Source organism: Cervus canadensis, chromosome 1 (assembly GCF_019320065.1).
Source record: "Cervus canadensis isolate Bull #8, Minnesota chromosome 1, ASM1932006v1, whole genome shotgun sequence".
Taxonomy (NCBI): domain Eukaryota; kingdom Metazoa; phylum Chordata; class Mammalia; order Artiodactyla; family Cervidae; genus Cervus; species Cervus canadensis.
Genome location: NC_057386.1, coordinates 32235098 through 32253158, shown reverse-complemented (window position 1 = coordinate 32253158; position 18061 = coordinate 32235098). Strand labels below are relative to the sequence as shown.

The following is an 18061-nucleotide window of genomic DNA, read 5'->3' as shown; positions in this document are numbered from 1 at the left end:
CTTCCCTGTCCTGGCTATCGTAAATAATGCTGCCGTGAACACTGGGGTACATGTGTCGTTTTGAATTGTACACTACCATGTTTAAAAACAGATAGCTAGTGAGAATCTACTATATAATACAGGGAGCTCAACTTGGTACTCTGTGATGACCTAGAGGGGTGGGATGGGGGGGAGCGGTGGGAGGGAGACTTAAGAGCAAGGGGGATGTTATGTATACTTGCATCTGATTCATGCTGTACAGAAGAAGCTAACACACCACTGTAAAGCAATTATTCTCCAATTAAAAAAAAAAGAGAGAGAGAGAAGGTGGTAATTTGAGGGTAGGAGGTCAGATTCTCCAAGACTGTGAGGGCACGAGGATTGTGGGGACCCCAGGAAGGAGGAAGACCAGGGCTGGCTGGGACAAGGCTAATGGGTGGTGGCAGAGATCTCAGATGGGTGGAGCTACGCACTAAACTCTGTGCATCTGAGAGCCACTGGTGTGGTCTCCTGGGCCACCTTGGCCAGGGCGCAGGGAAGTCCCCAGAGGAGCCCCTTGTCTCCTCTTGGGCCACGCAAGCCTGACCTGACTGTTCTGGGGGCTGCAGCCACCATGGACTGAAGACCCACAGATGTTTCCATCATCCAGACTGTGTGACCTCTGGGCTTCTCACAGGATCCCAAAGAGCTGGGGGTGGTGCCCCAAGTGAATGACACAGGAATCTGTCCTGACCTCGGAAAACTAGAGCTGGAAGCTGGACTGGATTTGATTAAGCCCACGAAAGTATTTCTCATGTCTCAAATATCTCAGGGTCATCATTCTTCTTTCTCTTTTTTTGGCCTTACCACACAGTATAAGGGATCTTAGTCCCCCAATCGGGGATTGAACACATGCCCCCTGCATTTCTGTGTTGGAAGCACAGAGTCTTAACCACTGGACCACCACAGGACTCCCTCTGACATCATTCTTGATCCAGGACAGCCACTAAATAAACAACATTCCTTATCCTCCCCTCCACTCAGGAGTAGGATATAACTATCAGGTATCCAGATTACTATTCATACCTAACATTTAAATAGCACTTGAAAGGTAGACACGTAGAAAGTCTTGTGTAGGTGTAGCAAGACAATGGTACATGTTAAACCAATTTTATTTTTGTCACGGCTAGATGAGAAGACTACATTTCCCAGACTCTCTTGTGGTGGCTCGATGGGGGCTATGTGACTGGCCATGCCATTTCTGGCCAATGGCATGTGGTGGGCGTGGTATGCGGCATTTTCAGGTGTGGCCATAAAACCCTCTGCCCTGTCCTCCATGAGCTTGGAAGAAATGATGATGGTCCCTAAGAGGAAAGAAATCTCAGTCCCTGAAAGACTGTAACCCGTATTGAGTAGCCACACAAGTGAGAAATAAGCATTTGTTGTGTTGATCCACAGACACTGGGGTCATTTGTTATAGCAGCTACTGTTCTCTGACTCAGGAACATACAAAGTGTTCTCTGGTGTGTTATCTCATTGGGTTCTGGGCAGAGACCTGTGAGTTTGACAGAACAAATACTAACCTCCCTGTTTTGAGCAATCTAGAGGGACAGACCTGACTCTTGCCCCCGTCACCTCCCCAACTGCAGAAGGCCAGACCCAGAGGGACCCTGGAGCTAACTCTCTTCCCATTTCACAGATGAGGAAATGAGGCTCAGAGGGGAGAGGCAATTTTTGCAAGGTCACAGAGCAGCTGAAGCAGAGCTTTCTGTTTTGCCAATCTTCCTTTAAAGCTGTCATCTTATGTGTGACCATTCACCTCTTCACTGGGGAAAGAGAAGAGGATGTACCCAGGTGAGACTTTGGGCATGTGTCTACTTTTGTGTGCCTGGGGTTTGAATGCACAAATAAATGCCCCTGATGAAGTTGCCTGAAAAAAATTTCCCATGGAATCTCCCTGGTGGTCCAGTGGTTAAGAATCCAAGCTTCCACTGCAGGGGGCTTGACCCTTGGTCGACCCTTGGGTTCGAACCTTGGTTGGGGAACTAAGATCCCGAGTACCATGCAGCATGGCCAAAAAATTAAAAAGTTAAATAAATAGAAAAGAAAGTGGAGAGACAAACCACACACACGCATACACAAAGGTTCCCAGCTCGCCCACCAGCGAAGATGTTATCACAGCTAAAGAGACAATAGGGAGGAAGGAAAGGAGAAGAAAAGCTGACAGGGTGCTGACCATGGCGGGACCCCCTAGTCTGGGGTCTGCTCCTCAATTTCCGGCCATTCAGAGCTGACCTAGGACAGCAGTGCCAGCTCTCTGTTGCCCCGCGATCCTAGACAATCAAATCTCTCCCCAACGTACTCTTGGGTGTTGTCTTTTCCCCTAGTTCCCAGCCTTGGCTGCACATCAGAAGTACCTGGAGAGCTTTCAAAACTACCAATGCACAGCCGACCCCAAACCAAAAACAATCAGATACTGAGGGTGGAGACTAATAATCAATTTTTAAAAAATAGCTCCCCAGGAGACTCTGATGTGTAGGATTACAGAATTCACCCAATTCTAATGAGAATTACTGTCTTAGTCTGGAGATCTGATAACTGATCTGTAAGGGAAGGAGTGAAATGACAAGGTGCTCAGAGTTCACAGAGGACAATCATCCCTGAATTAAGAATGAAGGTTGCAACTTCCCTGGTGGTCCAGTGATTAAGAATCCACCTTGCAATGCAAGGGAGCTGGGTTTGATCCCTGGTCGAGGAACTAAGAACCCACATGTTGTGGGACGACTGAGCACACAAGATCCAGAGCTTGCGGGCCTCAAGAAAAGATCCCACATGATGCAACACAGAACGAAGCTCCCAGGGTCAGGAAGGTCAGGGATCAAAGCTGCGTCCCCTGCAGTGGAAGCCGGGAGTCTTAACCACTGGACCACAAGGAAGCCCCTCAGTTGTTCACTGACACTTATGTACTCAGCACCCAGACACTCCATTGACTGGAGTAATACAGTTCATGCGCCTCTTCCATCCTGTGCCTGACCTCCACCTTCCCTGCATGTGGAATAAAGGCTCTAAAAAGGTTTGCAATCTTGCTCCTGTTTGCAGGAATGACAAAACAGCAATATCTTTGGTGCCCTTGAAACACTGCTCTTTTGCCCTCAAAATAGACATCTTCCTTTTCCGGAGCCCCTCGTCTTGACCCTAGGATGAGAGAACTCTGAGGACTGTAGGAAGGTGGGGCAATATAAAAAACAACTGTAATTTGGGAAGCCAGCCAGGACAACTGTAGTCCTGGTCATGATGAGAAAACTCCCTTTCCACGCTCCCAAACAAGCATCCTAATTTGGGGATGTTTCTCTCACCCACCGAACTTTGGGAGGGTGGGGACCATCTGTCACATCTTTGAGAGTGGATGCTGGTGGTCCTGCCTGCCCAGCAGACTTCTTTACTCACTGTAATCGCAGTGAGACTGGCCTTGAGGTGGCACAGAACCAAGTTGGCCAACAGGCTCTCGCCCTCTGGGTGACCCTGGTGTGGATGATGGACTGGAGTGGAGAAAACCTCCCTTTTCCTATCCTGGTGGCAGATCCACTCTGTTCCTTGTCTTTTCTGCTGTCTGGTGCTTCAGTCGTTCCTTCCATGCTCCGCTATATTTTTGAAAATTAAATGAACCATATGGGTTTCTATTGCTCACATCCAAAGGAAGTTTATCGGTACACCTCTCTTCCTAAAACACAGCACAGTGGGTCTTAACTGTAATTCAAGTGAGTGCAAAGTAAGTTGATTCTGAAATATTTAGGAGACTTTCACAGTGCTCCCCTACCCCTATCCTCCCAGCCCAAATCCCAGCTGGTTAAAGACAACCAGGAATACTGAGACACCAAGATTCACTGGTGAGGCTTCTTCTCATTGGGCGATTCACTGGTTGAAGTTTCTTCTTATTGGGGGATTCACTGGTTGAAGTTTCTTCTCATTGGGGGATTCACTGGTTGAAGTTTCATCTCATTGGGGGATTCACTGGTTGAAGTTTCATCTCATTGGGGGATTCACTGGTTGAAGTTTCATCTCATTGGGTGATTCACTGGTTGAAGCGTCTTCTCATTGGAGGAGTCATTGTTTGAAGCGTCTTCTGATTGGATGAAGCTCTTTGAGGGTAAGCCGGGTGTGGAAAGGATGCTTGTCTTAGGAGTGATAACAAACTGGTAGCTGTGCCTGCCTCGGGGTGTCCCCTACCATTCTCCGAGACAGGGGTCTTCAATGACAGTAGAGTCTATGCTTGGTCGGGGGAGGAGTGGTTTCTTACTTGCTGGACGAACATTAGTTGATATACATCTTGGAGGTAGGGTCATCTCTGCTTGTTATCCCAGGATGGTGCAGGGAGAAGAATCTGGGTCTTGGAATAAGCCAGGCCTAGGTTCCAATCCTGGCTCTGCCACCAACCAGCTGTGTAGCTTCCAGCAAATTACCTAACCTCTCTGAGCCTATTTCTCTTTCAGTAAGATGAGGACAATTGTACTGATATCCCTACTTCGCAGAATCCTTCTGATGTTTGCATGAGGCAGCCCACAGTGAAGTCATTCACAGCCTGGATGCTGGAGCTAGATTGCTGGGTTCAAATCCTGGTTGCTATTGTTGTTTAGTGGCTAAGTCATGTCCGACTCCTTGCAGCTCCATGGACTGCAGCACACAAGACTTCCCTGTCCTTTACTATCTCCCAGAGTTTGCTCAAACTCATGTTCATTGAGTCAGTGATGCCACCATCTCAAATCCTGTTTGGACCACATACTATCTACATGTTCTCTGTCACTTTCCTATTCTGTAAAATGAAGGCAATAATGCTATCTGTCTTGTGGGGTCTTCGTGAAGACTCAACAAGTTAATATTTGTCAGGTGCTTTTTCTACTACTTGATTTATTGTAAATGCCATGGAGATTTTTGTTAAATAAATGCAAGTATTTGGCAATACATACTGGCTTTTACTATCATTACTCCCAATGTCCAGCTCAGTGATCTGCCAGCAGCTGGGACTTGTACAAGTGCATGGATGTCCATCTCTCAACAATGTTGTCACATTTGGGCAGCTGAGTGGGGATCTCCCAGCCGGGCTGGGTGGAGGTGGCCCTGCCAGCCTTGGGGGCATTCTCACCTTCAAAAGGGGCCTCCCCCACCCTGCAGACCCCTCTCCCCACAACCATACTGACCTGAGCTCTCCATGGGAGGCTGGGGTGTGCGTAAGAGGAGGATATGGTTGTCTCAGGCAGCAGAATGGAAAGTAAATTGGTTGTTTTTCTGCAAAGAGGCAGTTCTGCAAAATAAGAGACAGTGTAAGTGGTGAGAAAGTGCAGAAAGTCTGTGTGTGGAATGGAGAGGGGACCAGGGGACCGAGGCTTCTCCCATATGGAAGGGGAGTTTAGATTTATTTAAGAAGTGCTTCTGTGATGCTTGCTACATGCCAGGTACTCTTCCAAAAATTTAAAAACTGTCAACTCTTCACTCTCGGTGTTTTGTTTGTTTTTGGTCACACTCTTTGGCCTGTGAGACCTTAGTTCCCTGACCAGGGATCACATCCATGCCCCTCCCACCCACCCCGGCAGTGGAAATGCAGGGTCTTAACCATTAAACCTTCAGGGAATTTCAAACTTCCAGTCTTTAATATTAGCCTTATGTTGTTGCTGTTCAGTTGCCAAGTCGGGTCCAACTCTTTGTGACCCCACGGACCATGGCACGCAAGTCTTCTCTGTCCTTCACTATCTCCCACAGTTTGCTCAAACTCATGTCCATTGAGTCGGTGATGTCATCCAACCATCTCATCTTCTGTCGCCTCCTTCTCCTTCTGCCCTCAATCTTTCCCAGAGTCAGGGTCTTTTCCAATGAGTCAGGTAGGTACTCTTTTCTCCCCATTCTACAGATGGGGGAATTGAAGCACAGAGGTTAAATATCGATTCAAGGTCAGATAGTTAGTAAGTAGAAGAATGAGCACTTGAACTCAGACCATCTGGCTCCAGAGCTCAAGCCCTCCATCATGACCACAAGCTGCCCCACTGGGACCCCAGAGGGAAGGACTCTCAGAGTTGGCTTCCCAGAGCAATACACTCCCAAAGTGAGAAGCAGAGGAACTCTGAAAGGATCCAAGCGCTTGTTCTTAGAAGAAGGAAAAAAAAAAAAAAAAAACTACACACACGGGGCAACTAATCAAGAGAGAAAAAAGAGACAATATTAGGAATGATAAACATCCATAGGACATTGATCTATACAAAGAAAGCCCTGAATCCTCGATATCACACAGTTTTCTAGGAAAATAAAAATAGCTCAGAAGGTTCTAGAAGACTCAGAGAAACTGCTTATATTGATAACCAGTGAGGAAACAGAGAAAGCCCTCAAAGAACAAGCTCTTAAAAAGTGGTATCTGGCTCAGATGGCTCCTCTGATAAGTCATCTCAAATATGCAGAGTAAAGCAAAAAGTGTTCCAAAGCATACAGAAAGAAGAAAAGATTCTCTGAAGAAGGCAGCCTACCCTTGATATGAAAATCTAATGAGGATAGTTTACAAAAATAGAGGAAACACTTTGCATCCACTGGGATAGCTATTTAAAAAAATAAATACAACAGAAAACAACAAGTGTTGGCAAGGGTGTGGAGAAATGAGAACTTGGGTTCATGGCTGGCTGGAATGTAAAACTGAGCACCTGCCATGGGAAACAGTAAGGTGATTCCTCAGAAAGTTAAACAGAGATTCACCGTATGGTTTACCAGCAATTCCACTCCTAGGTAAACACCCAAAAGAATTGCAGATAGGGACTAACAGATATTTGTACACAAATGTTCATAGCACAATTATTTAAAAATTGCCAAAAGGTGGAAAGACCCCAAGTGTTCACACAAAATGTGGTGTATGCAGAAAATTATGCAGCCTTAAAAAAGAATGAAATTCTGATACATGCTACAATGAAGATAAACCTTGGAAACATCATGCTAAATGAAATGAGTCAGACACACAAGGACAAATATTATATGATTCCACTTACATGATGCACCTAAATAGGCAAATTCACAAAGACGAAATATAATGGTGGTGACCAGGGGCTAGGGGGAGGTAGGAATGGGAAGTTACTGTTTAATGGGCACAGAGTTTCTATTTGGGATGATGAAAAGCTTCTGAAAATGGATAGTAGTCATGATTGTACAACATTGTAAAGATACTTAATGCCACAGAACTGTACACTTTAAGGTATTTCATGATATGTATATTTCACCACAACAGAAAAATAGATCTGGCTCACTTATAAATACAGATGTAAAATTATAAAATAAATATCAAACAGTTGAATTCAAAGTACTAAAATTATAATGTACTCTGTCTGAATAATTTTAGTCTAATAATAATCATGGATGTGACAGTTGGACTATAAAGAAAGCTGAGCACTGAAGAATTGATGCTTTTGAACTGTGGTGTTGGAGAAGACTCTTGAGTCCCTTGGACTGCAAGGAGATCCAACCAGTCCATCCTAAAGGAAATCAGTCCTGAATATTCATTGGAAGGACTGACGCTGAAGCTGAAACTCCAATACTTTGGCCACCTGATGGGAAGAACTGACTCCTTAGAAAAAACCCTGATGCTGGGAAAGATTGAAAGCAGGAGGAGAAGGGGATAACAGAGGATGAGATGGTTTGATGGCATCACCGATTCTATGGACTTGAGTTTGAGTAGGCTCTGGGAGTTGGTGATGGACAGGGAAGCCTAGTGTGCTACAGTCCATGGGGTCGCAAAGAGTCAGACACGACTTAGCGACTGAATTGAATGATAATCATCAAAATGAATGCAAAAATGTGACAAACCATTGGCAGAGATTAGAAAAAAGAGTAACATCAACTATTGGGGAGGACATGAGAAATTTGTTCTGTCATATTCAGCTGGCAAGAATGGAAATTGGGGGACTTCCCCGGTGGTCTAGTGGTTAGGAATCTGCCTGCCAATGCAGGGGACATGGGTTTGATTCCTGGTCTGGGAGGAATCCACATGCCACGGGGCAACTAAACCCATGTGCCACAACAAGAGAAGCCACTGCAATGAGAAGTCCATCCATTACAGTGAAGAGTAGCCCCCGCTCACCACAACTAGAGAAAGCCCTCACACAGCAATGAAGACCCAGCACAGCCAAAAATAAATAAATAAATAAAAATTTGAAAAAAGATAACCAACAAGGACCTGCTGTATAGCACAGGGAACTAAATTCAATATTATATTTTATTATTATACTATATATATACATTATAATGTATATGTATTATAATATATATTATTATAACTATATAATAACATATAAGGGAAAAGAATCTGAAAAAGAATAAATAAATATATGCATATATTTATTCTTGAAAGTGAAAGTGTTAGTCGCTTAGTCATGTCTGACTCTCTGCGACCCCAAGGACTGTAGCCCACCAGACTCCTCTGTCCATTGGATTCTCTAGGCATGAATACTACAGTGGGTAGCCATTCCCTTCCCCAGGGGATCTTTTCGGGACCCAGGGATTGAACCCGGGTATCCTGCATGGCAGGCAGATTCTTGACCATCTGAGCCACCAGGGAAGCCCTATATATATATATATATATATATATATATATATACACATAAACTGAATTGCTATGCTGTATACCTGAAACTTAAATGATATTGTAAATCAACTCTACTTAGAAAGCTGTGGGTGATGTGGGTTGATTTTTAACGTTTATGTATTTATTGCTGGGTCGTCACTGACGCTCAGGCTTTCTCTAGTTGCGGCAAGCAGTGACTACTCTTCGTTGTGGTGCTCGGGCTTCTCCCCGAGGTGGCCTTTCTTGTGGAGCATGAGCTCTAGGGCTTGCGGGCTTCAGTAGTTGTAGCACATAGGTTCAGTAGTTGTGGTTCACAGGCTTAGCTGCCCTGTGGCAGATGGAATCTTCCCAGACCAGGGATCGAACCTGTGTCCCCTGCACTAGCAGGTGGATTCTTATCCACTGAACCACCAGAGAAGCCCTGGGCTGATTTTTATCTTGCAAGTAAAATTCTAAGAAGCTTCAACAGTCACTGTCAGAAAGCCTGCTTATTCATTCTTCATTCACTCGTTCACTCATCAAACATTTATCCAGTGTCCATATATATTTGTGTGGGACCTGGGGATTCTCTGTGCCACCCCTTATTCCTCTGAGGGGACCTGTGTAATCTGTTTCCTGTCCTTTGGGCTGCTGACCACACCCGTGTGGGGCAGAGCCCTCGGGGTCAAGTCTGCATCAGACAGGAAATATGCAAAACCCAGGTCATTTCTTGGAACACATCAACATTGCATTTGCTTCAGTTCAGGGTGATGTGAACTTCTCAGGAAATAAAGCTTGCCCTTTTAGGCACCTGAACACACTTCTGAGGTATTCTGGATGAATGTCATGGGAGCTGATTGCATGCACTAGGCCGTAACATGGTGAAGATTTCAGGGGCTGTTGGTAGCTAAAGGAAGCCTCCATCCCACACTGAAAGGCGTCTTTTCTCTGGTGTGAATGCTGTTTCAGCAGTGGGCTTAGAACATCTATTTGGGCTGTTCCGAGGCCCAAGGGTGCTCCTTCCTAGCTCCTGGCAGTGATTCTAGGGGCTGAGATTGCTGAGTAAACCAAAGTGCACCTATGGGACACTGTCCACATGGCGGAAATTGTGCCAGGCCCTAGTGTTTAGAGATAAATAAATGAGACACAGTTCCTTACCCTTAGGAGCTGGGGGTCTACCAGTGCATGACTTCTTACTGACTGCGGTGCGACCCTACTCGTCACATTCTCAGCCCACAATTGGCACAATGACCGCACAACAGACATGAGAACACACCTATTTCACAGAGACCGAGGGCAGTTATCCGTGAGTCACTAATAAATAATAAGTGGTCTGTGCTAATTTCATCATTTTCTGAGCATGCATCCCATGAAGGAGCCTGTAGCTCAGCTGTACTAGTGAAGAATGATTGCCTCACCTTTTTCTCATCCCCATCACCTTTCTCCATGCCTCATCTTTTTAAAAATTATGCATCTATATATCTGTTTATTTTTTGGCTGTGCTGGGTCTTTGTTGCTGCTCACGGGCTTTTCTCTAGTTGCAATGAGCAGGGCCTGCCCTCTAGGTGCTGTGCAATGGGGTTATATCCCGACAAACTCATCGTTGGAGCTTCCCTGGTGGCACAGATGTTAAAGACTCTGCTTACCATGCAGGAGACCCAGGTTCAACTCCTAGGCCAGGACGATCCCCTAGAGAAGGGAAAGGCACCCCACTGCAGTATTCTCGCCTGAAAAATCCCATGGACAGAGGAGACTGGGGGGCTTCAGGGTCCAGCCTCAGGATTCAGCCTGGGGTCACAAAGGGTCAGAAACAACTGAGCAACTAACACACACAAACCCATCGTAGGTTGAAAATATCTCATGTTGAAATGCCTTGAACACATCTACCCTTACAGGACATCACAGCTTGGCCCTGCCCACCTTAAACATGCGCAGAACTCTTCCATGAGCCTACAGTTGGGCAAAACCATCTAACACAAAGCCTATGTATTGACAATCTCATGTAATGGACTGAATGCTGTAATGAAAGTGAGAAACAGAATGCTTGTCTGGATGCAGAATGGTTATGAGTGTACTAGTTGTTGACCCTTGTGATCGTGCAGCTGGCTAGGACCTGCCCTGCCAGCAACACGAGAGAGCATCATACCCCATATGCTAGCTCAGGAAAAGATAACAAATTCAAGCATGGTTTCGACTCAATGCATCTTGCTTTTCCACCACTGTAAGGTCGAAAAATCTTAAGTCCAACTATCGTAAGCCGGGGACTGTCCACTTCCACCCAGGCCCCAGTTCTAAGAGAAAAGAGTTCGTTACAAACATGCCTGACGTGAGCTGGGCATTGGAGTTGCCCCGAGGTGCCATGTGAGTCACTCGATAAACGTTTATGGTACACCTCTCTACTCCTCATAGCTGCAGATTCATTGTATCGTGACTGTCAGGCACTCAAGTGAAGACAACACAGGGTCCCTGTCTCTAAACCGTTCTCAAGTTAGGGAGCGGAAGCCAGTCTGTTTGGCACGGTTGGCACGACAGATGGCACAGGTCACAGAGATGAGACTGATGCTCAGAATCCCGGTAAAGAGCCTTCCCGTGGGAAGGGGGACCCGGATGCAGTGGTAAGGACACTGTGCTCACCCTCTGTGGGAGGGACTGGTCTCGGGCTCCATCTTGGACTGTGGCTCTTTTTATGCATCGCTGACCTAGCAAACAGCACATCTGAGCTCAGCTTGCAAGCCCCTGCCCTCTCCCAGTTCTCTAAATCACAGCAAGAATACGACACCATAGGACAGAAACACACCAGCCTTGGCCACCAATCCGGAAGATTCCCAGCAGCGGGTACCAAGAGCATGGGAAGTGGTCGAGGGGCAAATTCCAACAACCTGGGAGCATCCCCAAGGTCACAGCACCAAGGCCTCTCACCCCGCTGTGGCCTCTCACCCCCACCCCAACTCCCAGCCTGAGCTACCCATTCCTCGTCTCACTTGCTCAATAGTGACATGTCCCACAGACTCAAGTGAGGAGAACCAGGTTTTCCGCTGAAGATCAGATAAGTGGATGGATTCATTCATTCACACAAGTATTTTGTTTTGGGAGGGGGCGGTGACTTAGTCGCTAAGTCATGTCCGATTCTTGCGACCCCATGGACTGGGAACCTACCAGGCTCCTCTGTCTATGGAATTCTCCAGGCAAGAATACCAGAGTGGGCTGCCATTTCCTTCTCCAAGGGATCTGCCTGACCGAGGAATCGAATCCGGGTTTCCTGCATTGCAGGTGGATTCTTTACCAACTGAACTACAAGGGAAGCCCTATGTGTGTGTGTGGGGGGGGGGCGGTTGATGCAAACAAAAATGCCATAATTAAATTGTATATTAATTATACATCTGAGAGGTGCTAGAGAAATACGGCTGAGAAGGGGATAGTGAGGTTCCAGCGATTGGGGTGCAGTATGAGAAGGTCTCTCCGAGGGGGTGACCTCTGAGTAGAAACTTGCAGGAGGAAGGGAGCGATCCAGGCAAAGTCTGCAGAAAACACGTTCCAAACGAAGGGAATGGCCAGCCAAGCACTGAGGAGGGGGTGCTGGAGGCATCTCAGGGAACAGTGCAGCCGGGGTGCAGTCAGTAGGAGAACTCTGGCAGACAATCCTCCATGGGTTTGTGCATGCCTCGTGAGCTTTCATTCCAGATCACTTCTTCAAGTTCTGTATCACAAACAACCTTGGAACAGAGAGTCTGCCCTCCCCAGCGTCAAGAACAGATTTCTTTGCCCACCAGTGGAATAGAGACAATGTTTCCTTCCAGGGCAGAGGTGGCAGGTTTGCTGGCAGCCCCCACCCCACCCCGTGAGCACTGGGGGGTTTCCTAAGCTCTGGGCTCCTCAGCAATGATGCACAGCAACCTCTTGGGGCCACCTCTTCGCTCTCCCCAGGGGATTTGAGGGCAGGACGCTCATGCTGCTTGTTTCACTGCGAGTGATAAAGATCTGTGACTCTAGAGTCTCATGTTTTCTGCCAGCGACCATAAAACTGGGCAGACTAACTTGTTAGTGGTTGTTGTTGCTTAGTCACTAAGTCGTGTCCAACTCTTTACAGCCCCGTGGACTGTAGACCACCAGGCTTCTCTGTCCAGGGATTTCCCCGGCAAGAATATTGGAGTGGGTTGCCATTTCCGTCTCCAGGGGATCTTCCTGACCAGGGATTGAACCTGTTTCTCCTGCATTGGCAGGTGGATTCTTTACCATTGAACCATCTGGGAAGCCTCAACTTCTTAGTTACCAGTAGGGTAAAATTTTAGACCCTTACAGCTCTTGTCAGAGGGATGGGACCAGAGACAAAGGATGAACAGGTGGCTGAATGAATCGGGATTCAGAGGACATTCCTCCTTAAACACAGAACATTAACAATGAACAGTCCTCAGGGAGGGTGCGAACTGAACGCATAGCTGTTCACTGCCTCGGGGGGTAACACAGGACACAGGACTAGCCACAGAACCAGAGGTGGCTCCATGACACACAGCAGCAAGAAGCGGGTGGGACCGCGTTGGCAGCAGCCTCGGCCCATTCTTTCTGTGCAGGAGATTGTGGGAAAGACTTCTTGGCCAGAGGAAGGGCTGCAGACAGCAGGACTGAGAGGGTCTGAGGCGGCCAGGCTCTGGGTCACTGTTTCACCATGAAGTTTCCAGCTGACGCCCTGCTTACCCTGGTCTCCCACCCCCACTGCTGGCTCCTTGGCCAGACTATTCAGCCAGAAGAAGCCACCACCCAGCCCACCTATGCCACCCGCTGGGAAGAAAGGCGTGGAACTTCCCAGGACCAAACTTCTGCCCCCTCCTGTCCTCTGGCTGCTGCTTTGGCACAGAGGGGGGACCATCCCACCGCGGAGCCACTTCCTTCTCCTCCCACCCACGCTCCCTCCCGCCCCCAGGGTATCTGGCAGATGCCATTTCCAGGGCTTGGATTTTTACTCTCCAAAGACATGGACTTGCCAGGTGACACACCCAGTTCTTTGATTCAGAGCATGTGATTAGCGGGGGTGGAAAGGCAGAACTTGGGGTTCTGAGTGGACCCCATCAACCCTCATCCCGCAAACCCCACTGGGTTTTCCAGATTCCCAAGGGCTTTATTTCCTAGCTGTCCCCGAGGACTGGGCAGGCCTGCTTCCTCTGTTGTGTCTGCTCCTGGCTGCGAAGGAAACATCTGGATGTGAGAGAGCCAGTCTAGAGGCAGGAGAGCATTGTTCCTGGGGGCAGGGAGCCTAGGAGGAAGGTGACGGGGCCTGGATGCAGACCAGGAAGGCCCGAGGACCAGGCGGCCACCAGCCAGCCTGGCATTCACGCCCACCCTGGGAGCCAAGGAGGTAACAGGGGAGCCACAGAGTGTTGGGACAGGTAGCACTGGGTGCTAGACTGCTGGGTACCAAATCTCTCTGTTGCTATGGCAACATGTTGCTTAGAGCCTTTGTGCCTCAGTTTCTCTATCTTTAAATGAGACCTAATAATAGCACCTGACCTATAGGGTTTCTGTGAGGACTCAAAATGATGATATTCAAAAGCCACTTATTTACAGATAAATAAACAGGACAGGCCCCTGCTGGTCGGTCCTCCACAAAAGCATGCATTAGCAGCCAAACCGAACCTCTAGCTATTCTTTCTGCCATCACACCACCTTTCTCCTCTGTGTTTGCCATTTGTCCCCCTCACCGAGATGCCCGCAGCCCCATCTCTGCACACCAGCCGTCTGTCTGCCTCAAGGCCCAGTTGACACTTTGAGCAGAGCCTTCCCTGACCCCACCCCTGGCGGGCTATCTCCACTGGGGCCCACACCTCACTCTGCCAGGGGCCCCGGCACCTGTTACTGTCTGTGTTGGTCATGCACAGTCGTGTCTCAACCCCACGCCAGCTGGGCCTCTTCGTGTGTGTGTGTGTGTGTATGCGTGTGTGTGTGTACAGAGAATAGCTAAGAGCCGGGACAGACAGGGACAGATGATGTCCCATGAGGGGCGCAGATGGGGGCCCAGAAGATTCTCTCGGAGTCCTGTGTCTTGCTTCCCCACTCTACAATCTTTGGCAAGTTGCTTCATCCCTCTAAGCCTCTGTCTCCTGATCTATAGACGGGCAGTATTAACACATATCCAGCCTTCCTCCAATTGCCTGTAGGAATCCAACAGGCTAATGAATGTACTCTGCAGCACCAGGGAGGAATGATTAGTCCTTCATTATGGGCATTTACAGGGTCTGGAGAAGAAAGGAGAGGTCTTCTCACAGGGTTCTGCATCCTTTCTTCTTGTGAAAATGGGTTGAGTAATCTTAACCTGGCAGAGCGGTCCTAGTAGCCACCATACCTGGGTGACCTGTCTCAGAAATGCTGGGTGTGTGTTCATAAGGGCTGGGGATGTCTTGGCCCCTCATGGGCTCCCCCTTCCAACATCCCTCCTCCGGGACCCTCCATCTGCTCCTCCCAGCTCCCTCCCTGGAAACCCTGTCCCCAGCCATCACCTACCTTGACTCAGCAGCAACTCAGAGGTCCACAGTCTTGCCCAGGGAGGCCACCAGTCCCGGACGATGGGTGTCTCTGCAGCCTCTAGCCCTGCAGAGAAAAGCCCAGGGTCACAAAGGCCTGGCTCTGTCCCCTCCTCTTCCTTCCCCTTACCCATGGCTCTCAAAGCTCCTCCCAGAGCACATCCTGCTGCGAGGTCTCTTTCTAGAGAAGTGTCTGTGGTCAGCCACAGCCACTGGATCTTTTTTTTTGGCTGTGCCGCAAGGCATGCTGTATCTTAGTTCCCCGACCACGGGTCGAACCAGCACCTCCTGCAGCAGAAGTGTGGAGTCTTAACCACTGGACTCCCAGGGAAGTTCTGCTGACATTCTTTATTCTGATCAGGTGGGAGGTGGCACCTCCCGGGGGCCCCCTCTGGTGCTGGCTGGATGCAGGGAGCCGAGGATTCTTTTTGGAGCTCCAGACACATCAAGCACCTCCCACCCCAGACACTACTGGCTAAATGCCCCCAAGCCCTTCCAGCTCAGTTGGTACAAACCCAGTTCATCATTTCACCCTCAAAACCCACTTCTCTGCTGCTCATCTCAGAACCAGAAACCTGGGTTTCACCTTTTACACCTCCCTCTCCCTCACCTGTTACACCTCAATGGCACCAAGTCTTATCGCTGTCTCATGAATTGTCCCCTTTTTTTCCCATCTCCATGGCAGTCATGAGGTCACTATCGTCTTTCTCCTAAATTATTACGACCACCTGTAATAGATTAGACCGCTGTCTACCTGCCTCCACCTCACAGACGAAGGTCTCTTTCTTAGACTGAAACATGAATCTGATCCTGTTACACCTTTGTTACAACCCCCAATAGCACCCTATTACTTTCAAGAGAACAGCCAAATTCCTTCACGTGATTTGCAAGGAGTAATTTGGTCCTTCCTTGATCCCCAACCTCGGGCTTTATCCTCTCGCTCTGACACCTCCCAGAAGTCCTGAACGACTGTAGTTCCTTAAAGATCCAGGCCATCTCCCACCTCCAGGCCTTCATGTGGGCAGTGGGATTATCTTCCCAACCCTTCTCCTGGCTCACTCCTAACCATCATTCCTTCAGAACGGAAGAGGGAAAAACAGGTCAGAGAGGCAGGAGGAGAAGTGGAGTGCTGTGGAAGTGGGAGTGAGGACAGTGTCAAGGACATGACAGTCAACGCTGTCCACGCCTGCAGAGAGGACATGGATGCAGAGCAGGAAGAATCATCTGCTGACCTTGGTGATTAGGAGAGAGCAGTGCTGGGGAGCAGATCACCTCCAAGGCGATGCACTCGCTAGTTTTCATATTCTTTCTTCTTCTCACATTTGGAAGCCAAGAAATATTTAGGGGCCTCTCCAACACATTTCTAGACCTTTGAAAAAAACTCAGAGACTCTGTGTTGTCATCAGATTTGGCCTAATGGCTAAATGGCTCTGGAGAGAGGCAGATTGCTGACCAAATGAATGCCTGGATTCAGCTGTGCCTGAAACCCTGAGGCCTAGATCTTCTCTTAATTGTTCAACTATGTGATCTGATAAATGGCCCCTTCCTTTTCTGTTAAGACTGTTTGCATTCGGTTTCTGGTACTTGGGTTTCTCCTTTGCAACCAAAGGAGAAGTCACTGACCTTTCTCTGAAAAGACTGAGTGGGTTGGTTCCATCTCTTCATTTTGGAGAAGAGGCCATTTGAAAAAAAAAAAAAAGACCAGAAATTTAAACCATCTGCTTTATAGCTCAGCTTCCCTTTTATAGTTATTTCTTTAAAAAAAAATTTTTTTTTATTTGGCTGCAGAATCTAGTTCACTGACCAGGGATCAAACCTAGGCTCCCTGCATTGAGAGCAAAGAGGCTTAGCCATTTGACCACCAGGCAAGTCCCTTATAGCCACCTCTTTTCTGTCCCACTCGTGTGAGTGGACTCAATTTTATCAAGCATCTTTGTATTCTTAGATCACATGTCTGCCTCATCCCTCTGCCCTCCCCCAATAAGTTCTGAGAAAGAAGCAGCTAGGTCTTATTCATTATTCTATCCATCACAAGACAAGAGAATGTGGAAAGACAGTTGAGCTCAGTAAATAAAACAAATGGATGAATGGATGAAGGAATGAAGGAGGGAATGAACGAGTGAAGTGAAAAAGTTCAGGACAAGATAAAGGGCCAAGAATGGAGCCCTTGCAGGTTCAGCACTCAGCAGCAGCCGGCAGTGTGGCCATCGTGGGCAGAGTCTTCTTATCAGTTCTGGCCTAACTGATCGGAAATCACAAGTTAATGTCAGCCTCCTGTGGCTGCTCCACTCCTCTTATCATGGGCTGCTGTCTCTGCAACTACCCTGGGTGTGGTGGCCACCAAAGGGGCTGCTTGGTGACCGTGGACAGCCCCAGAGCTGTCCCCGGCAAGGATGAGCTGAGGCGCCCTCATTTTGAATTTATTGTCATTTATTTATTTTGGCCACACCGTGTGGCATGTGGAAATCTTAACTGCCCGACCGATGATTGAACTTGTGCCCCCTGCAGTGGAAGTCGATTCTTAACCACTGGACCGAGAGGGAAGTCCCTTGCAACCTTGTTGTAAGGGCAAGCAGCCGAGGGCCAGCCAGGGACAAAGAGAGGGTGAAAAGGAGGTACAAGGATGAAGGACTGAGACTCCTGGTTGCCCCCAGCTCACCATATGTACCATCAGCAAGGCAGGTGGCACTGCCTCTCTGATTGATCCTAGTGGCTCCCTGTCGCTCTAGGGTTTGTTTAACCTGGGCTTCTCAGGCCATCTGTTGCCAACTTCCCCGTCTGCACCAGTCTTCCAGGAACAGCCCCCAACAAGACTGTGGAGCCTTATACCAACGTCACAGGACAAAAATCTCCGCAATTAACCAAGCCTCATAGCAACAGTTGCCACGAGCCTCCTGATCTAAACTGGCCAATTCCCTGACTTCACAGGTAAAATATCTACTCTATAGCATCCTGACCAGTCTGGTGGCTTAGTGGTAAAAAATCCACCTGCAATGCAGGAGACAAGACGTGGAGACACGTGTTC

General features: G+C 48.2%; 1 protein-coding gene across 3 annotated transcripts in view; it reads right to left on the bottom strand.

Moving 5' to 3' along the window:
- Positions 1 to 15147, bottom strand: part of PIK3R6 (phosphoinositide-3-kinase regulatory subunit 6) — a 47285-nt gene extending 32138 nt beyond the window's left edge. For all 3 annotated transcript variants that reach the window (XM_043474404.1, XM_043474414.1, XM_043474424.1), the window contains exons 1-2: positions 15017 to 15147; positions 5154 to 5257 (exon numbers count right to left, since the gene is read on the bottom strand). In XM_043474404.1, the coding sequence (XP_043330339.1) occupies positions 5154 to 5166 (13 nt within the window). In that variant the 5' untranslated portion in view covers positions 5167 to 5257; positions 15017 to 15147. The remainder of the gene's footprint in view (positions 1 to 5153; positions 5258 to 15016) is intronic.
- Between the last annotated feature and the right edge of the window lie 2914 nt (positions 15148 to 18061).